This window comes from Pleurodeles waltl, chromosome 2_1 (genome assembly GCF_031143425.1).
Source record: "Pleurodeles waltl isolate 20211129_DDA chromosome 2_1, aPleWal1.hap1.20221129, whole genome shotgun sequence".
Lineage (NCBI taxonomy): Eukaryota > Metazoa > Chordata > Amphibia > Caudata > Salamandridae > Pleurodeles > Pleurodeles waltl.
Window position 1 is genome coordinate 618,496,410 of NC_090438.1, and position 20,979 is coordinate 618,517,388.

A 20,979-nucleotide genomic window follows, 5' to 3' on the forward strand; every position below is an offset into this window, starting at 1 on the left:
CTGTGCAAGCAGAAATAGTAAGTGATGCAAGCTCCTTTTAATGCCAACTTCGAAAGTAGAACGAGGGTTGGAAGGATGCCCTTTTCTAAGATGTTTGCTTTTTTAGTACATTATCCTGTATCTCATTCTAGTTACATTAGACCACGTAATCCTTCACCTATTTTTGGACAATACTTTTTTTCTCTTTACTCCTAAAATATATAAATCTTCAATTCTGTGTGTCACAGTGCATTTAAGGGATTCATATTTCTGTCAATTTTTTAATTAACCGTGTGAAACATTTTTATGCAGCTGGTTTAATCTTGTACTCACACTGTACTTTTTTCTTTTTTTGTGTTCTTCTCTTCTAGGTTTGTGAAGAATTATTGAATCTCTTAAGGTATGCCGTTCTAGGTCTGACCTAAAGACACGTTTATCTGTCTTGCCAGCCTCATTTTATAAAAAAGTCATAATGATGCCGCAGTGGCGGCTTCGAAAAGGCCATTTGACTCTCAGGTAAACCCAGACTACAAGTCTTTAACCTATGACAGGCCAGACACGAGAGTATGAATTCATCAACATCTACACACGCCTCAGGAAACTGGGGAGCACATGCATTAACACTGACCAAGCCTAGGAGATCAGGGCACAGCTGATACAAGTCTGCAAGTCAGCAGTCCTGTGTTGGCTCATCCTGCGCCAGCCCGCTATCTCTCTAGATGCTAATCTGGTGTTGGCAATGTCTGATGAGCTGGCAAATAGCTGCACTGACAGTTTGGATGTGGTTCTGTCGATGGGGGTGGCCATACATAGCGTGTCTCATGCTGTGAGGGTGAAAGAGGAGCAGGTGGAGGCTATTAAGAGATCACCCACTCTCCCGCTGAACCCCAACACTCCGCAACAACCGGAGGGCAGATGCAGAGACTGTGGCCTTGAACACCAGATGTTTGCCCTGTTCGAGGGCATGTGTGCTCTCATGACGGATGGCTGAATCACTTTGCCAAAGGGTGCCGGAACAAGCGGACAGGACCGCAAACAATGGCAAGCTGAGGGTGACCTTGCAGCAGTTATCCTATTAATGAGGAGGAGCCCGTAGACCAGCCCATAGGGAGCAGCCCAAGAGCCTGTCCTGGGATTGACCAGGACAACAGGAATGTGTTCTCCATCTCCTATGCAGTCAAGGAAGGCAACCGGAAATGCTCACTGCCCATGGCAGCCTACTGTGGCTGGTTCGTGCTGAACCAGTCCACTTTGTCCCAACCCTTTAGAGCCCTGACAAAGTCAGATGACACCTGGGAATGGATGAAATGCACAGACATACATTTCTCCAGGTGAGGGACGCATTTCTCACTGACACCACCATGTCATACTAAGACGCAAGATAGAACTTGTTTTCGATGTTAGTCCCATTTGGCTGGGGGATGTCGTCTTACAGGAGAAGAGTAAAGGGTCATGAGTTCCCACTGCGTAAGCCAACACAGCCTGTTCAGGTACTGAGGCTCGATATGCTCAGATAGATCAATCTGTAGGTGCTGGTGATCCAGTGGGCATGCCACCATTTGCATTTGTAGTTGTGTGGACAGCAGTTCAAAGTCATCACAGACCACAAGCCACATGTCCCGCTCTTCGCATTGGGCAGTGCAGTTGCAGCCCTATTTGTTTGACCTAGTGTACTGCCCTGGAGTGAACAACCTGGCTGACTACCAATCTTGTCACCCCTAGAAGCAGCCTGGAGATAAATGGAGTGAAGAAGACAGTGGGGCGGAAGGATTTGTGCAAATGGTCATGCATAACTGTCGCGTTAATCATGGGAAGACACCGAGGGCATGAGGAGGTTGTTAAATATGTGTTTTATTCCACATGGAAGACAGCACATGGTGTACACACCGTACGTCGTCCGGTCCGGCAATAACTGCTGTCACTCGAACAGCGTCAGTGAAATGCCACGCGTGTTCCATAGAACAATATTAAAACGTTCAACATAACACATTTCCCCTCCTCCCCCAATGAATAATGAAACCGATCAAACTGTAAAAGAAATAAAGGTAAAACATAAATAGAAGAACCTAAACTAATAATTAACAGAATATTGAGCAATTAAAACTAACAAAACTAAAATACTTTCAACCATGTTTCAAACACACAAAATATCTTAATTCAGCATATAATCATTGCAACGTTTTGGCAACCTGACGTTTCTTCTACTTAATAATTTGCAATCATCATGAAGTGAAATTTTGTCATCCTTAGTTTGTGACAATTGTGCAGAGTCTAATCTTCCAAAAACTCTACTGCGTGTTTCATTATCAAGATTGCCATAAACAACATCTAGATTCTCGGAATCATTCACAACATTCCCCGAACCATTCTCCAAACCACCCTCACCCAACCACCAATTGAAAACCTGACCAGACTGGCACAGAGACAACGTGTTATCCCTGCTGTTCTCAATCATGTCTGGAGCATTAACTAGTGCTGCACTCCTTTTGCTCCACCATATGCCGTTTTCTACCATAACAGCGTGTCTGGAAACCATAAAAAACTCTAGTGGTAGAGAAAAATGTAGAATTACGTTTCTTCACATCTCTAGGCCTTTTTATCTTCACTAAATCGCCAATTTTGAATGATTTATCCTTCGTTTCATGCTGCTCATCATAACTGATCTTACTCTTAATTTGATGCTGCAATACCGTGTTCCTTGCTACACTTGCATCAGGTAACCTGCCAGCAGCTCCGGTTTTGTCTAATACCCACTTGGGAGAACGATCACAAGATGAATGCCTGCCCCTCAACAAAATCAATGGTGGTGCGCCTGTGGTAGAATGTGGAGTGTTATGGTAAAACCATAATCTATCATCTACCATTTCCACAATTCCTTTTTTAGCAGCAGTCGCCAACTGAATGGTCTCTTTAATCATTCTATTCACTCTCTCAACCATGCCATTCCCTTGCGGACTGTACAAAGCCACAGTAAGATGTTTAATTCCATGCAAATTAAGAAATTTCTGCATATCACCCAATTTAAATTGTACACCGTTGTCTGTGACTATCGTTTGAGGATAACCTTTTCTATAAAACAAAGATGAGAGCAATTTAATGACAACCTCCGTATTAGGTTCTCGCAGGAATTTGCACTCCACCCATTTAGAATAATAGTCAACCAGAACAAGGGCATACCTCATCTTTGCAGTCAACTCCAACATGGGCCCCACAAAATCCAATCCTAACTTCTCCCAAGGACCCTTTGGCAACTCAACCGGACATAAAGGAGTATTAAAGTCCCTAAAAGATTTGTCAGCCTGATTACAATATGGACAGGCAGCAACCCACACATTGATTTCATCATCCATCCCTGGCCACCAATAAAACTGACAAATCCTTTTCTTTGTGCTTGTTATACCTGTATGACATTGGGGATCAATGTTGATTAACCTATTTCTGAGACTGCTCTGAGGAACTAACATGCAACCATGTAACACTAACCCACCTTCTAAGGACAACTCATCTTTAACTTTGTGAAACAACTTGACATTCCTAGCAACACACCTTTCTTGTGGCCACCCCTTAACAATATATGTCTTTAATTTGTTTAAAACAGAGTCCATGTCCACACCTTTTGTCACTCAAGTAAGGAAATCATTTTGTTAGTTACTACAACTCCGTCCACCATCCCGGCCACACATTCAAACTCTTCCATCAAAACATTTTCAAGACTATTTAAAGGACATCTGGATAAAAAAGTGTGCCCTGGTGTTCCTCGTTCCTGAGACGTGTTTCACCTCAAACTTTGAGTCATAAATTCTGGCTAATAATCTAACTAATCTAGGGCTAGCCTTTCCCAAATCTTTATCCGTAAGTAAGGATACCAAAGGTTTATGATCTGTTATCAGAGTAAAATTACGACCCCATAAATAAGTGAAAAAATGCCTAGTCACCCACACACGCACCAAAGCTTCACATTCAATCGTACTATAATTACGTTCAGTCTCAGACAATCACCTAGAAGCAAATGCTATAGTACATTCTCCTCCATCAATCACCTGCGATAAAACAGCCCCAACTCAATTCCACTCGCATTCACCGTAACAATAGGCTTAACACCATCCATAAATTAATGTAACCCAGGCGTCTCAACAATGAGATGTTTCAGGGTAACAAATGCCTCACTTTCCTCGTCCCCCCAGACAAACTCAGCACCTTTTCTCAGCAGTTTTCCATGTAGTTCAGTTTGTAATGCAAAATGCGGAATAAACCTAGAATAATATTCACACATGCCAAGAAAAGACCTGCGTTTACCTTTATCTCTGGGTTAAGGGCTTAACTTGATTGCATCGATCAGTTGTACCTTTGGTCTGATACCAGTTGCAGACACCACATGGCCTAGATATTCTACCTCAGACTTCATTAAACTGCATTTTTCCCTCTTAATCGTCATACCATGACTCTCCAACACACTCAAAACATCATCCAATATTTCCACATGTCTTTGTGAATCTTTTGTAAATACAAGAATGTCATCCTGATATGCCAGAACATGCTTATTCTCCCCAAACAATTGAAACATAAGTCTATGGAATACTGATGCAGCCGAGGCTAGACCAAACGATAATCGTAAAAATTAAAATGCCCCAAATGGAGCATTGAATGTGGTTAACTTCCTCGAATCCATGCACAATTCTATTTGATGGTAGGCTGCACGTAAGTCTAGGATGGAAAAACCTTTTGCATCACCTAACTGTGCTAACATCTGTATTTTCGGAAGGGGAAAACAATCCACCAAAATGTTATTAAGTGACCTTAGCTCCACACAAAGTCTTATCTATCCATCTTTCTTCTTGGCCACGACTATGGGAGAGACCCACTCTGCAGAATTAACAGGCTCGATAACTTTCTCCAAGCACAATTTGTCCAAATGTTCCTTTAACTGATCCCTCACGCTCAAGGGTGTGTTCCTCACTTTATGAACTATGGGAACAGCATCCTTTTTAAAAATAATCTCATGTTTAAACCCCTTCACAAGGCCCAACTTATCATCGAAAAGCACCTTGTGCTTGTCCAACAGTGCACCCAAAGTGCTTGGAGTAGAATGTGACTCCAACAATGAAATAGGTTTTACCTAAACAGATTCCACAGAAATTGGGTGATTAGTACCAGGTCTTAAAATCATTCCTAGAGCACCCTGGTCTTTGCAACCCAAACTTTTGTATCCTTTCCTTGCTACATAAATCTTCATAAAGACGGATTTTTTTTTTCTGAAATTGAATCACATTATTGAAAAATCCAACTAAATCAATATTGTGAGGCTCAAACGCCACAGTGAGAATGTCTGGTGGTAATAGTGAGTTATTAAACCCTTCAGATTCATACAAAGTTTTCTTCACAATTGAAATAGGTGACCCAGAGTCAACTTTAACAGCAACCTTGACATTGTCAATGTGAATATCACATATTGGGTTACCAATATGACTTTAATCCGCCTCCAACATGTTGGCTGACAATACCACGCGGCAGTCCTCATCATTGGAAAAATCAAGGGTGTCAATTGAGTTATCTTCTTTTAGCAAATTTGACTTCAAGTTACTCCTGCACACCTTTGTAAAATGACCAGTTCTTTCTCATTTAAGGCAAGGTTTGTTCAGTGCAGGATAATTTCTAGAATTGGCCATGTGATTCTGCGACCCACAACGAAAACAAACCCCAAAATAACTTATTTTTCCATCTTTCTTTGAACCTTTTACAGCTGAACAAGACGGTTTATTCGTAAGTGTAAGTGCATTAATATGCTCTGCTGTAGATGAGTTTTGCTCTGCATGTAGCTCCTTCAATGCACGGATAGACCTTTCAATTCCTCTTGCAATTTCCAGAGTCTCTTGTAAATCTGGATGTCGACAACATATGAGTTTCTCCTGACTAAGTCTGTCACAACAATTGACCACAATCTGATCTCTAAAATAGTTATTCAAATCACCATCAAATCTGCAAGTTGCTGCTAGTACTCTCAGTTCTGCTAGAAATGTATCTATGGACTCGTGTGGTAATTGTTTCCTTGTAAAAAATCTATGTTGTTCCAATCCAAATTTATCTGAGGGAATTTAGGCTTGTAGTGAAGCAATTACCTCGATTATGTCAACGTATCTAAAATGAGGCTTCTATTGCAGAGCATACGAAAATCTCTAAAGACAATCAATAAAAGATTGAAATTTCACCATTGTCTGACTATGAGACTTGCTTAATCTCTCCTTTTCCAATGAATTAACAAGGCGTCCTCCTGGTGCTGTCCTGCTTGGGCGGTAAGTCCAATTGTCGCCAAAATAGGTGTCGCTTTAATCATGGGAAGGTGGTGATAGTTGTCATTTACAATGTTGTCTAGGTTGTTCATTTTAAGCTAGGGAGTGACAACCTAGTTTTAATATTGACTGTTCCAGTAAACAGTGCAAGATAAAAAAATATCTAATCTGGTGATGCCTGCAGTTGTGAAAGATTGCTGAAGAGGATAAATGATGTCTAGCAGCAAGATCTGCTTCTATGAAATAATTTTGGCATCTCTTCATTTCCTGACAGAAGAAAGGAAGATCAATGGGTTTTGACTTAAGTTTGGGGGAAAACTGATGCGTTTTTGGAGTCTTTATATTGTGATAGGTTTTGAGATTTAGGCATGAAGAAAGACGGCAAATTATTGAAGATTACTTGCTATGACATGATTTTAATACTCAACTCGGGTGGTTTTGAAATGCAGGAAACAAACAATTTATATATCGGAATAATAAGCATAGCTCTCTTGGTGCAGGCATTGGCTGTCTCCATTCTGCTGAGGAATATTTCATCAGGGGTTGTATTACATAAAGGATGCACTGTCCTGTGCTGTGGGGCATCCATGGTGCACAGTCAGTAGGTCCCTTGACAGCTCTTTTGCCTCTGTGCCTGCATCTACGGGAGGACACAGGCACAGAAGTAAAGTGTTCCCTCAATTGCCATGCCATACCCCATGTAAATGACAGAATGCTCCCTTGGAATCACGCCGGCCCTTAATGTACACCAATTCGATCTGTTTTACAGAAGGTGATGCACAAGCATCCAGGGGCAGCTCCTCCATTAGGGCAGAGGATCATCACCCCGCCAGCAGCAGAAGCTGCAAAACTTTCTCAAACTATGTTTATTATCCCCTTGTTGTGAAAGGGGTGGGGCATCTGGGGTGAGGAGCTGTGAGGGGGAGTGCCGGGCACTCCCCCTCAGAGCACATGTGTGTTTGGAACCCACATGCACTGTAGGCTCTCTCCAGCCTGGCAAAACACAGTTTCCGGGCTAGAGAGAGCATGCACAGGCTCCCAGTCTGCCTGGGAGCGCCCATCCTGTGCCTGCAGCCAGCAAGGAAGAGGAGCATCGCGCCGGACTGCGCTAAAGAGGTAAGTGTGTTTTTTTTTTTTCTTAATTTAATTTTACGTGTTCCCCATACCCCCGAGTGCCACCCCCGCCACGCTCCTTTCGAGCAAAGCAGGCCACGACTGCAAGCATCTGCAGTCCTTTCTGTAATACCAGATTGCCTCAGGGGCACAGAAAGTAGGTGCACATGCAATAATCTAGGCCCCCGTGTCAAAAAAGCAAATGGCGCCAAAATAATACCGTTTGAAGCCACTAAACGTACAATGAAGCGGGCCATTTTATTCTGCATGTCCCGCCCCAATTTTTGATCTGTCTACCATTTGATCAGATTAGTGAATGAGCCTATGCCATGTAACTACCAAATATACAAGTTGAAAAAAAAACTTTCCTCTTCTGAAACTAAATGGAAGTGAATGTAGACCGCTTACTATGATTTCGAAACTGATGCAGCTCTCACACAATCAGAGATTCCATGACATGTCTGTATAACTAGATAAAAATACAATACCCTGGGAAGACATTACTCACACGCCACAGGAGCCGTGAATAAGCTTTTTGTTATGTATTAATGAAGTAACTTTGAATTCTGCATAAGTGCTAGCTTTCCTCAAGAGAAAAAACAAGCCATAATTAGACAACTAGGAGATCTGGCCCACTACACTCCTTTGTGCCAAAAGTATACGTTTCGTCAGAACGGGATGATGCTTTTGTTTTGCAGGCCTCCAGGTATGAAATACCCGACTGACTCCAAATCAAGTCCTGTACTAAATGTTTTAGTCGAGTGGAAATATAAAAATGTTCACATTTAAATTGAATATCTATCAACCCACTGCCCCTTTTCACCACCCGTGGACAGTCTAGTATGTATTAAACTCTCAAAATATTTTGTAAAAGGTTTTGCCTCCATCATTCAAGAGACAGTTTCAGCCACATTTTCAAACATTTCCAGTTGCATTTACCCAGTTCATTATCTTCATTTTGATTTGTATGATAACCTTTTGTAGAATACAATAAATCTAGAAAAATGATGTACAGATTTGGTAAGTATATAAAAGTGGACAAACTGTTATTTTCCCAGGGTGATAAAACATTACAATACACTGGCATGAAATGAAAATCCTATTTTTTCTGTCAACCCAATGAAATGCCTTGAAGAAATGAATAGAAAACTTATGAAGCACAGTGCTTACCTAACCGCAATTTGGCGCTAAAGAGGAGAAATTAGTTATTGCGAGAACAATGAGGCATGTGAACAAGTAGGTGGCTCTCCTAAGTTATGTATAGATTGTCCAATATCTTTAATGTGTTTCTTTTTTTAAAAAAAAATTCAGGGTGAAAAATTTCGATGCTTTTGGAAAGAATCTGGAAGGCCTCTTGGCTATTTATCAAGTTCCGGGAGATAGGTAACACTGTCTTGTTTTGTCATAGTGGTTTATAATTACAACATTCTGTACATCAACATGTTTTCATTATTGAATGTCTTGGTGACGCTGATAATATAATTTTTGTCATCCTGAATAAGGGTGGCTTTAACCCGGTTCAAACCATCTAAAAAGCTGCAATGTCCTCCATTAGCTCTCTCGAGGCCAGATGTACTAACCTATTTTGCAGTTTCAAACGCTTCGGATTCACAATATAGGAGTGTTTGCTAACATGAAATAGTTTTTCCTTAGGTAACTTAACCATTTTATGAGCCAGTAAACACTTACCAACTCCTAAAATGGAATGCCGAATGATTACTGCATCCCAATTTGGAAGAGGCGTGCCGTGGGCGTCCCTTCCAAATTGCTCTTCAGTAACATGTATCAATGGTTTGCGACTGAAATTCAGGTTGCAAACAATTGAAAAGTTACTGACTCCAAAGTTGCGGTGGTAACTCTCACAAAACACTGTTTTTTTTCCCAATGTTTCCAAGTTTTCAAAAAAAGAAGAAACGTTCATTCTCATTAACAAACTGCATTATTCTGTATAAGAGCAGGTTAATAGTATGAAGTGAAATGGGCCAGGCTATTAATATTGACATTCTCTATTTATGTATGATCATCCTCAGTTACAGTCTGAATTAGATAGTCATTATAAATCAGTAAAGATTAAATAATCAGTGATACATCAAATTCATTGAATTAGCCCTGTGTAATACGTGGGATTCTGTAATCCCTATATAAATGCACATCTCTATTTTTTTTTTCCTCATATACTCTGCTAGTAGTGACGCACTCAGTTACCTATTATAAAGAAAAGACGTCAAAACTAGAACAATATGTTATAACAGTTAAGTTCTGATGTCACAGTGCCCTGCTGCCAGAGCCAGCTGCCAAGGGGAAATGCAGGTCAAAGCAAGGAAAACAGAAAATTGTTTTTTTTCTTCTGTTCTATTTAATAGCTTACAATGATAAGCAAATAGAATACATTTATTTATTCATGTTTATTTTTTGCAATAGTTAGAGAAAAGCTAGAATCTCTGCATGTTTCTACACATTCCGAGCTAGTGCATTTTTTTTAAACTGACTTTATTGAACTATTTCTAATATCTGAACACATGAAATATCTAACAGGTTTTTGATGTTTCATTTTTTTACTAGAGGTTTCATTTTTATTCTTCACTTTTGCAAACATGCTCGCTCTTTCACATAAAGCGCTACGCACCAAGGTTTTAGGTGGTATAGGTGATGGTATGATCATGTAATATGTCATAAGGTGCGCCCCGGCGTATATAATTACGATATTGCAAGGCACCTCGGAGTTCCACAACCTTATAAAGGAACTCGGTCTTCATCTTAATTCTTCTTTATGGTTATGGAACTCCTTGGTGACTTGCAATATCATTAGAATGTACGGCGGGTGGACGTTATGACTTATATAATCAAAGCACAAAATCAAGCCCAGGTGTTCGTAATATTGTTGGACCTGGCACCCTTGGCATGCTTTCCTTTGACTTTTTACCTTCTGCCCTTCTGTTTTGCTGACCTAGTTTTTCTGGCTTTAGACCTCTGGGTATTTTCTCACTGCTAACCAGTACTAAAGTGCATGTGCTCTCTGCTTAAAACAATGTAATATTGCCTTATCCGTAATTGGCATACCTAATTTACTTAAGTCCCTAGTAAAGTACACCACCTGTGCCTAGGGCCTTTAAATTAAATGCTACTAGTGGGCCTGCAGCACTGATTGTGTCCACCACTTAAGTAGCTCTTCTGCCATTGCAGACCCTATGTGTGCAGTTTTAAACTACCATGTTGACCTGGCAACTTAACCTTCTTGCCAGGCCTAAACCTTTCTTTTCAATGCATATTAGTCACTCCTAAGGTAGGCCACAGACAGCCCAAGGGCAGGGTATTTAAAAAGCGGGACATGTCCTTTCAAGTTTTACATGTCCTAGTAGTGAAAAACTCTTAAATTTGTTTTACACCACTGCAAGACCTGTCTCTCCCATTGGCCAACATTGGGATAACCCTATTACATTTTATAAGAATTATTTCCAATTGCAAAGAGATGGGACCTCCATGTTTTGAGTCTCTGAAATCAAAGTTTAAAACCAGTCGCGGCTCCCTGGGGCTACAGGGGGCGGGGCTTCGTGAAGTGGGAGGAGAGGAATTTTAATAAACCTTTAAAATAATTTTTTTTTAAACTTACTTCTGCTCCTGCCCCGCCGCCACTCCTCTGTCTTGCAGTGCAGGCTTAAGCTCCCAGCCTTCCCTGCGGCCAATCCTGACACTGCACAGAGCATCATTAAGATTGGCTGGGAGCGCCCAGCCAGGGCGCTTCCAGGCAAAGTGGGAACCTGTGCATGCTCTCTCCAGCCTGGCAACACAGAGACCACACTGCACATGTTTCGCCGGCCCGACACAGCCGACCAAACACACATGCACACTGAGGGGAGTGCACAGTGCAATCCCCTCACTTCTCGTCACCTCCATGGCCCGCCCCTTTCACAACGAAGGGATAATAAGCATAGTTTATTATCCCTTTGTTTGTGAAAGGTTTGTAGCTTCTGCTGCTGGCAGGCAGGTGACTCTCCTCCCCATAGCAGAGGAGCCGCCACTGTTTAAAACCACAACTTACAGTGACATTAAATTTTAAATTGTAATTCTGAAAATTGCAATTTTAGAAAGTTGGCATTTTCTTATGTTATTTATTTGATGCCTAATGCCGGTCTCCGAATACATGTGTGGGGTGGGTGACATCTGACTTTGTGCATTCCCTTAAGTCAGTCACACACAAAGTGAGCTTGGGTATGACTGATGGGCCATCCACAGCCTGATAGGTCATCCTGTGCAGGTTAGACGTGGGGACTGACACACTTGAATATGCTGTGGCCTGTCCCATAGAAAAGGGTGCATATCTCCCTGTAGGAAGTCTGGAGCCAGGGCAGAAATAGCAAGGACTCTGTGCACTTCATAGGCCTCTATTTGAAGTCTTCCCCACTTCAAAGTCACAGTTGGGTATAAGTACTGGATTTCAGACACCCCTTGGAAGTGGGTATAAAGTGCTACTCCAGTCTGAACCTATACATCGCTGCCACTGCATGGATCGGAACTGGCACATCAGCCCATTGTGTCGATTGAAGTCAACGCATCACATCACCAGCGCAGATCAATCTTGGTGCATCGGTATGGGACCACTGCATCTCTGGCCTGATGCATCACAGCTGTTGCGTGGAGAAAATCAATGCATATTTGCTACTGCATGGGAAGGACCAATGCATCACCTTCAATGCTGGGATCAACACAGATGCATCGCTTCAACCTGCTCACCGAACCCTCGAGTTGATGCAACAAGGATTAAGGTACTTTTGTTCAGTAGGCCCAACAGGGTTCATGTAGCCAGTTCACACTCCATCGTGGTCAGCCTGAACTTTTGACTTTGTCCTGGTCCGGCACAACCAGATGTCCCTTGTTGGAGCTTCTTGTTTCTAATCTCTTTTTCACAGTTTGTTTCAAAAGTCATATCTCAAGTTCTACTTATTGGATTTTAGTTGTGCTGGTCTTGTGTTATTTATTGAATTACACTCTGTTTTCCTAACCAGGCGCAGTATCTTTTTGTGTGGTGTTTTCATGATTTTAGTGTTTGAAGTGCTTAACAAATACTTACTACTTAACACATTGCCTCTTAAGTTAAAGTTGACTGCTCTGAGCGAAGCTACCAGGGGGAGTGCACAGGTTAATGTAGGGTGTGTTTGTGACATACCCTCACTAGGATTGTTGTTCCTGCTTGGAGAGGGTGCATACCTCTGCCAACCAGAAACCCAGTTTCTAACAAACATGTATAAAATATTTCCACATTTTATAAAACGTTTTCCTCTTGTCCCACCCATTTTGCTTATAAAATTGCCTTCCTGAAATAAAGATGAACCTTCCTAAGCCACATTTGGAAATCTGGGAGTTTGCTTGCTTTCCAATAGTTTGTGATTAACGAGCAGGCTATTAATATGGCTCTAAATCATGGGAATTCTTTGTTCTTAGACCCAAATGCTACTAGCTGTCCAGAAGGTTAGATTTTGCACCTGGAACTACGGAAACTCCAACTAAATCATGAATAAATACAGTAAAAAATTTCCAGAATTGCCTCAACTTCTGGCATCCCAAATCATATGTTCCCATGTTCCAAATGGATTACAACTAGAGCAACAATCGGGAATATTTGCATTCGATTTATGTAATTTGTAGGGATATAATATACAAGCCACTGAGCATACGGCTGCATCTGCCTAAAGATTGCCCCCCTAAGCCCCTTGCAGTTGAACAGGGATATTTCTGCCCATTTTAATTGAGTCCAGCTTCTTGCTGCCAGCTACTTTTAGCCAATCAGAATGATTTTAAAGCAGTTCTCTGCTAGCCTTGAAGCCATTTAACCTTGTGGCCAATATTCCTTGTGACAGTTTCAGGATTCACCAGTTCCTTAACTGCTTCCCTACTGTGGGAAAACAGGGCTGATTGCAGAGGCCCCCTAACGTTTTGCTCCCATTTTCCACCTTTTGCTGGTGTTTTCCTGACTCTGATGGTGCCCTGGGTACTGCTAACCAGTCCCAGGGCCTGTGCTCTGTGTAAAATGGATATGCAAATTAGGCTAATTATAATTGGCTAAGTCAACCTACCTATAAGTCCCTAGTATATGGTAGGGCATGTAGGTTTAGGGACCACAGCATAGGTAGTGCACCCATAGGTGCACTGCTGAGGTGCCCAGTGTCATTTTAAAGGCAGGCCTGCCTTGCTGGCTGCTTTTAAATTAAAGTTATATGCAAATTCGACTTTAGAATGAAAAGTAGTTCCAAAGTCTTAAACTACCTTATTTTTACATATGTCACCCCTAAGGTGTGCCCTATATGGCCATAGGGCTGGGTGCCATGTAACTATAAGCAGGGGCCTTATAAAAATAGTCTTATAAGCCCTGGTGAGGTAAAAACAGCCAAATTCGTTTTTCCCTCATTGTAGTGAATGGCCTCCATAGGCTAGAATGGGGAGACTTTATTCTAATTTTTAAAGTCTCCTTAAATGATGCATACCAAGAGTTTGGTATTAAATTAATTGTTGTAATAAATCCCACAACTTCCAGTTGTTGGATTTAATATAACTTGTTCAGGTAAAGTGTTTTAAACTTTACCTGAAAAGTTGCCAGTTTCAGCCCTGCATTGTTTTTGCTGCTGTGCTCTGATTGGCCAGCCTCTAGCAGTTTGGCCAGGCTGCCTTGATGAGGTGTGAAGTGGCCTGGCTTCACACAAAGGAATGTGCCTGTGGGAGGGAATCTCCCCTCAGCAGATGGTGAGGCAGGAAGGGGGAAGGCTGCCAAACTGGTCTTTAAAGGCAGAGAAGGACATTTGGAGCAACCAGCAACACCCCCACATCCTGCAACCCCAGACAACTAGGTGCCCCCTTGATTAGATTAGGAGAGGGCAGGAGAGGGGTGTGTTTATGATTTTTAGCCACACCAGTGGGTGGGCTCAGCCAGATGTAACCTCCAAAAATCAGATTCAGCCATGATGGATTTTTGGAGAATGTTGCCTCCTGGGATTGATTTTTGCCACACTTCCCAGGAAGTGGTCATCACAGGGGGGGGAAGGACCCTGCACCTGATTGGAGAACCAGGACCCCCCTGCTTTTCACCCAGGAGCAAGGATAAAACTGGCAGACCTGCACCCACACCTCAGTTTCCTACCACATCCAACAAGGAAGAACTACAGAAGAAGAAGGACTTCCCTGCTGGACCCCTGGCCTGCACCTGGAACCTGCACTCAGAAGGACTGCACCAGCTGCACACTTGGGCTTCACCACAAGAAGGACTTTGCCTGGCTTCAACTGGTTCAAGGAGGGACTCCCTGTTTGCTACAGGTGAAAAATTGCTAACCAGGGTCCCCTGCACCAACTCCTGAAGAAAGCGACGAGCAGACCACTGTCCAGTGGCCAGAAAGGAGTTTGCGCCAGGTGCATTCTGGGAGTTGTAGTCCGCACCCCCCAAGGACGATCTCTGAACTTCTGGACCCTTGGGGTGAGCTGTGGACCTCAAAAGATCCTTAAAAGGACATCTGGGAGAAGCCCCAGAAGTTTGGAGAATTTTGGAGAACTTTTGAAAAAAAGCTCCATAGAGGGACCGACCCGCCGCGGCAACTCTAGCCGGCTTGCCTCAACCGTGACCCGGCCTGATTTGCTGGTTCGTCCCGGTAAAGAAAATCTCCGAAAAAGAGACTAAGTCCAAAGGTAAAAAGTTGATCTGGACCTCCCAGCCAGCGTATCCGAGGAGGGCTCCATGGACGTCGGATCAAGATCCAGGTTTACCCCGGTCGAAGGATTTTCACCACTAAAAAACGACTAAGTCCGAAGGTAAAAATCTCCACCGAGGATTCCAGCATCGCGTATCCGGAGAAGGGCTCCAGGAGGTCGGATTGGACTGGCAGGTTCGTCCCGCTGAAGAAAATCTTCGAAAAAGAGACTCAGTGTGAAGGTAAACTTTTAACCGAGGCCTCCCGCGGCCTATAGCCGAGCAGGGCTCTATCACGGTCGGCCTGAAACGTTGACTTTGCCCCGGTCGGGGTGCAACCAGATGACCCGATTGGCGCTTTTTGTTTCTAGGCACTAAAAAATAATTCTTTAAAAATTCATATCTCCGGCTCCCCTTATCTGATTTTATTCGTTTTGGTGTCATTTTAAAGATAAAAATATAATTTATTTTTATAAATTGGTTTTGAATTTTTAAACTGTTTCCTGTGTTTTATTTAATTACTGTTTTGTGATATTTGAATGCTTTACACTCTGTCTCCTAAGTTAAGCCTTGACGCTCGTTGCCAAGCTACCAAGGGTTGAGCTGGGTTTTATTTACTGAGACCTAACTGGACCTAAGTGGAGGTTAGTGGCCTATTGCTAAGTGTAGGTACCTACCTGCCCTGACCAATAACCCATTTTCCAACACCTACAAGCTTATATCTGCAAGGGATATAAAGAGATATATATTTAAAGACTGCTCAGCTGATTGATTCTTCTTTTTTGCGCAATCACATTGAGAAAGGAAAGTGTTGTTGAAATGCATCTGTGGCACAATAAATTGGATTTAAAGCACCCGTGAGTGCCCAATTTCTTCTTTTGTTTGAAAATTGATAACGTGCAGCCACTAGCACGTAATGGAGGCACCCGTTAAGAGTTTGGCAGTTACAAGTGGATATTGGTGATTAATAGAGATAACAAAGCCAGAACCACTGTTTGCCAGAAGGAACGGCATACCTGCTGACATGAGGTCACACATTACTGGAATGTGAAGGCTCTGATTACGAAATCGGCGCTTTGAGGTATGCGAAGACTATTATATGGCAGTGGACGGTAAACGATGGATGTTTCATCTTGCTGTATTTCAATTTTAAAAGTCAAGAAAACTCAAACTAAACTGAGCAAAGTGGAGAGCCCTATTTATTGGGCCCTTTAAGAACTTGACATAAAGTGACGACCCACACTCACTGAAGAGATGACTTCTACTTAAGAAAATAAAAAAATAAGGGTGTCACTGGTTGAATAATATGGAGCCTAACACATAGAATGATGGTGGTACCTGGATGACAGAGTTAAGGTGAATTGACAGTCCGTCATCTGTCTTTCCACTTAAAATATGGACCTATCTATTTAAAGACTGCTCAGCTGATTGATTCTTCTTTTGTGCCCAATCACATTGAGAAAGGCAAGTGTTGCTGAAATGCGTCTGTGGTGCAATAAATTGGATTTAAAGCACCTGTGAGTGCCCCATTTATTCTTTTGTTTGAAAATTGATAACGTGCAGCCACTAGCACGTCAAGGAGGCACTCGTTAAGAGTTCGGCAGTTACAAGTGGATATTGGTGATTAATACATATATATATATTAACTTGAATATATATATATATATAGACATATCTATACAAATATATATATATATATAGATATATCAGGTTGATAAAGGCGGTCACGCCGAAATGCGTTCCTGTTTGGTTAAAATAAACCTAGTGATTTAAACTATCGTGGAGTGCTGGAACCTTAATGATTTCTTAAGGAACTGTGTTTGTAGTATAGACGAGGTGGCGTACGTCCCATTCCAGCACCATTGGCGATTAGGTGCAGAGAGAGAAACGCCAAACGAAGTGTATATAATTTTTTTCTTTTTTTTTCAGGATTCGTGTTTGTATGTAATGAAATACATCTATCACATGTTGATGTGGGTTACTGGGATATAGAGGTATCCCCAAAAATGATTTTTTTGTATTTTTTATTTTTTTTATTTTTTTTAAAGGATGGTCGTATCTCACTAGCTTCAGATTTAGCAGTCTTGAACAGTCTGGGTAGGGAGAATTATCCGTCATTTTGGTTCCTTAAAAATCATCAAAGGTCTGGACAAAAGTTATAGTATGAAATCTAGAATGTGTATTTTAAAAAACAAAGCGTCCAGATAATATGCTTTCCAAACCTGTAAGGCTGGTCCTTTCTCTCCTTGCAATAGGTTACGCATTTGTAGACTTATCCACGGCCAATGCCTATTTCAGATAAAGCTAGTGCTCCTTGTGTTTTTTTTTTTTGTTTTTTTTTTTTAAACAAATGCATTTGTTAACTGTATTATGATTGCTGTAGAAAGATAGTTCAGTAATGGCAAGACGTACACTTTCACAATTGCCATTCTATTTATAATCGAGATCAGTAAATTATTCCATCTGTCTAACATAGACTAAATTTTACCCTGAAGAGGGGTATAATCCACATAATACAGATGGTTTAAGTTTCTGTGAATCTAATTCCCCAAATACCTAGCTGGATTGATAGGTCTCAGATCGCATGTGTGTTTGGCCGGCCGTCTTGGGCTGGCCAAACACACTTGCGCAGTAGGCTGTCTCCAGCCCGTAAGAGAGCCTGCACTGGCTCCTAGTCTGCCTGGGAGCAGGGCCAGCTCTAGGGCGGTGCAACCGCCCGGTGGGGGCGCTGTGTTTGCAGGTAGATCATGATTTTAAAAGCCCCTGCTGCAGCGTTCCTTGCCTCCAGAAATGTTCAGGAAACAATCAAAATGTCAAGATCACTCTGATGATTAATTTTCTTCCTGGAGGGAGATCGGAGTTTTTAGGGGCACTATTAGAGTGTTAGTTAGGCAGACGTGGTCATTGGGGTGCGCCAACTAACATTGTCGCGCAAGGGTGCCACCAGCACTAAGGCTGGCCCTGCCTGGAAGCTCCGTGGCTGGGTGCTGACGGCCAATCCTGATGCTGGTTTGAGCAGCGTCCGGATTTGCGCAGGGCGGGCTGGGAGACGGTGCCTGCAGCGTCGCAGGTCGGCGGATCAGGTACATTTTTTTTTTTTTCTTTTTCTTTTTTTTTTATGAATGTACCCCACCTGCACCCCCCTCCCCCTGAGCCTCCCCTTCCATTCCTCGTCGCGCCACACCTGCCCCACCTCTTAAGTGCTGCGAGTCGCAACTGGTCAAAAGATCAAAGCTCTTAGTAATGGCCCTCCAGTCTGGCTGGCTGTATAGCACTAAATCATCAGCATGTAATATAAGCCTCGGAGACTCCAAACTGTGCGTTACACGTCCTCTGACCTTCTCCATACACAGGCCATAGGTTCAATTAAAATTGTAAATTGCTCTAGAGATCCTAAAAGGGGTGGATGTTGTGCCATTTAAAACAAGGCCAGCTGCCAATCCCTCATATATGTGAGTAATTGGGGAAACGTCCTAAACAACGCAGATGTTTCCCACGCAAGCAGAACAACGCTTGCCTAAAGAACAACTGCCTTTTTCTCTGGCTTAACCACACATGCGTGGTTAAGGCAGAGAACGTTCTAGTGGATCGGGGAGGACGCAGTGAGGTAAGTGGGGCAGGGTTTGTGGGGTAGTTTTTTGGAGTGGGGTGGATTTAGGGCTTAAGGTGGGTTAGGGGGTCGGGGTAGTTTTTTTTTTTTTTTTTTTTTTTTTTTTTTTATGGGTGGGGGAAGTTTTACTTTTTAGCACTTAGGGTGGGTCCGAAAGTATTTTTTAGGGGTGGGGCAGTTTTAATTTTTAGGGGTGGGGAAGGTTTAAGGAAGGGCAGGAAGAGGAAGGATCGGGAGAGGACACAGTGAGGTAAGTAAGGCTGGGGCAGGGTTTCGGGGTAGTTTTAGGGGTTGGAGTGGATTTAGGGCTTAGGTTGGGTGGGAGGGTCGGTAGTTTATTTTGTGGGGGTTGGTGAAGTTTAATTTTTAGGGCTTAGGGTAGGTTAGTAGTTCAGGGTAGTTTATTTTTTAGGGGCAGGAAAAGGTTTAAGGAAGGGGGAGAAGGGCAGAGAAGAGGAATGATCAGGAGAGGACGCGGTGAGGTAGGTTGAGCATCCCCCGTGGTTTAGGGGAATCATTTCTAGCTGTGGGGTGGATTTAGGGCTCTAGTTTCTTTGGGGGCAGGGTTGGAGTAGTTTACTTTTTAGGGCTTGGGGTGTGTGGGAGAGTTGGGGTAGTTTACTTATTAGGGGTGGGGGAAGGTTTTAGGGCTCGGGCGGGTGGGGGTGTCTGGGTGGTTTATTTTTTAGGGGTAGGGTTGGGAAGTCAAGGCAGTTTTTCTTTTTTTTCTTTTTAAGGCTGGGGGGGTCAGGGTAGAGGCTTTAGAGTTCAGGGAGGTCGGGTGTATTGGGGTAGTTTATTTTTTAGGGGCAGGAGGTTGGGGTTGTTTATTTTTATTTTTTAGGGCTTAGGGTGAGTGGGGGGTCGAGGTAGTTTAGTTATTAGGAGTGGGAGAAGGTTTTATAGCTGAGGGCTGGTGGGGATGTTGAGGTAGTTTAGTTTTTAGGTGTGGGGAGTATTTAGACCTTGTTGGGCTAGTAAATAGGCACCAGGGTTTTTGAGGGGGGAGATTTTTAGGGATGGGGTAGTTTTGGGCCTCAGGGCGGGTAGTGGGTTTGGGGTTGTTTTTTAGGTTGAGGGGGAGGTTGTATGACTAGACCACACATGCTGTTTCCACATATACTTTTACTAAGCATGCTTTTACAAAAAAAACTGATGTAAAGGCATGCGTGGAAAAGACACGGTTGTAGTTCTGACCGCATTAAGGCATGCGTGGTTCCGGCATGCATGGTTGGGTCATACAACCAAATAACTGTCCTGGTGAGATGGCCAGGAAACTTAATAGTTTATTATTTTCAGCTTCAAAGAGTACCACTGCAGGTACCTTTTTATATGTTGTATAAAAATAAATTGCATCCACTAAAATGCGTATTTAAGTATAGCTGCCAAGTTTGAAGTAACCTATTCTGATATTTTCCTATTAATTTTGATATAACCTCAGATATTCTAAGCATCCGAGTTTTCATAAAAAAAATATATAGTCGGTGTTTAGCAGAGTTGTTGGGCGGAAAGTGTTTATCATGTGGATTTGAATTTTTCTTGGGGAAACATGTTAAAAGCCCTTTTTTTGAAAGATGCCAGAACATTCCTTCCTCCAAGAATATAGTTGAAACATTCCATAGGCGAATACTTTGCGTATTTAAGCATGTAATAGTACCAATGGGAAGGATAACCATTCTTTCCTGGGGCCTTGCACTTGGGAAGTGATTTCATGACATTTACTAATTCCTCAGTTTCATTTGGGTGAATGAGATTGTGGTGTCTCTACCAACAAATACGCGATTTGGAATTCTACAAAAAATCTTAAGCTATCTTTTCCGGGGGATTCAGATCTTCCCTATATGTTCTGTTCAAGTATTTCACAAATATAGATTCAGTCCCCTGGCTATCAATGACATTGTTTCCAGTTCTAGGGACCTTAGTTTGGGTAAAATAGTTCCTAACTTTGCAAGTTCAAATCGGCCAAGACAACAATTCACCACTAAAGGCTCTCTCCTTGAAGAGTTTCTGACCAAAGTTATGTGCATTGCTAACTTCCTTTGAAAGTAAAAAAATAAAATGTAGCTCCTTTTCAGCTTTCTCTCTTTCTTTAGATAGCTCTGTCTGTCTATTGTCTGATGCAATTTAGCCTGTGCTGAATCAAACGCTTTGGTTCTTTCTTTGTTTACCTAATGTTATCATTTTTTAAGAATTTCCTTAAAGGAAATAACCTTACCACTCATTGTTGCTTTTTAAGCCTCCCAGACATTCTCAATTGTGAACATACCCTTGTTTTCTTTAAAGAATTCCTGGGTTGTGTACCCCATTTCCTCTCAGAAGGA

The 20,979-nt window shown here is 42.3% G+C and overlaps 1 protein-coding gene across 1 annotated transcript in view; it reads left to right on the forward strand.

Annotated features, from left to right (window-relative positions):
* Positions 1-20,979, forward strand: part of LOC138259058 (mediator of RNA polymerase II transcription subunit 1-like) — a 582,859-nt gene that overhangs the window by 267,929 nt on the left and 293,951 nt on the right. The window contains exons 6-7 of the mRNA XM_069206503.1: positions 351-379; positions 8,691-8,762. Coding sequence (XP_069062604.1) covers positions 351-379; positions 8,691-8,762 — 101 coding nt within the window. The remainder of the gene's footprint in view (positions 1-350; positions 380-8,690; positions 8,763-20,979) is intronic.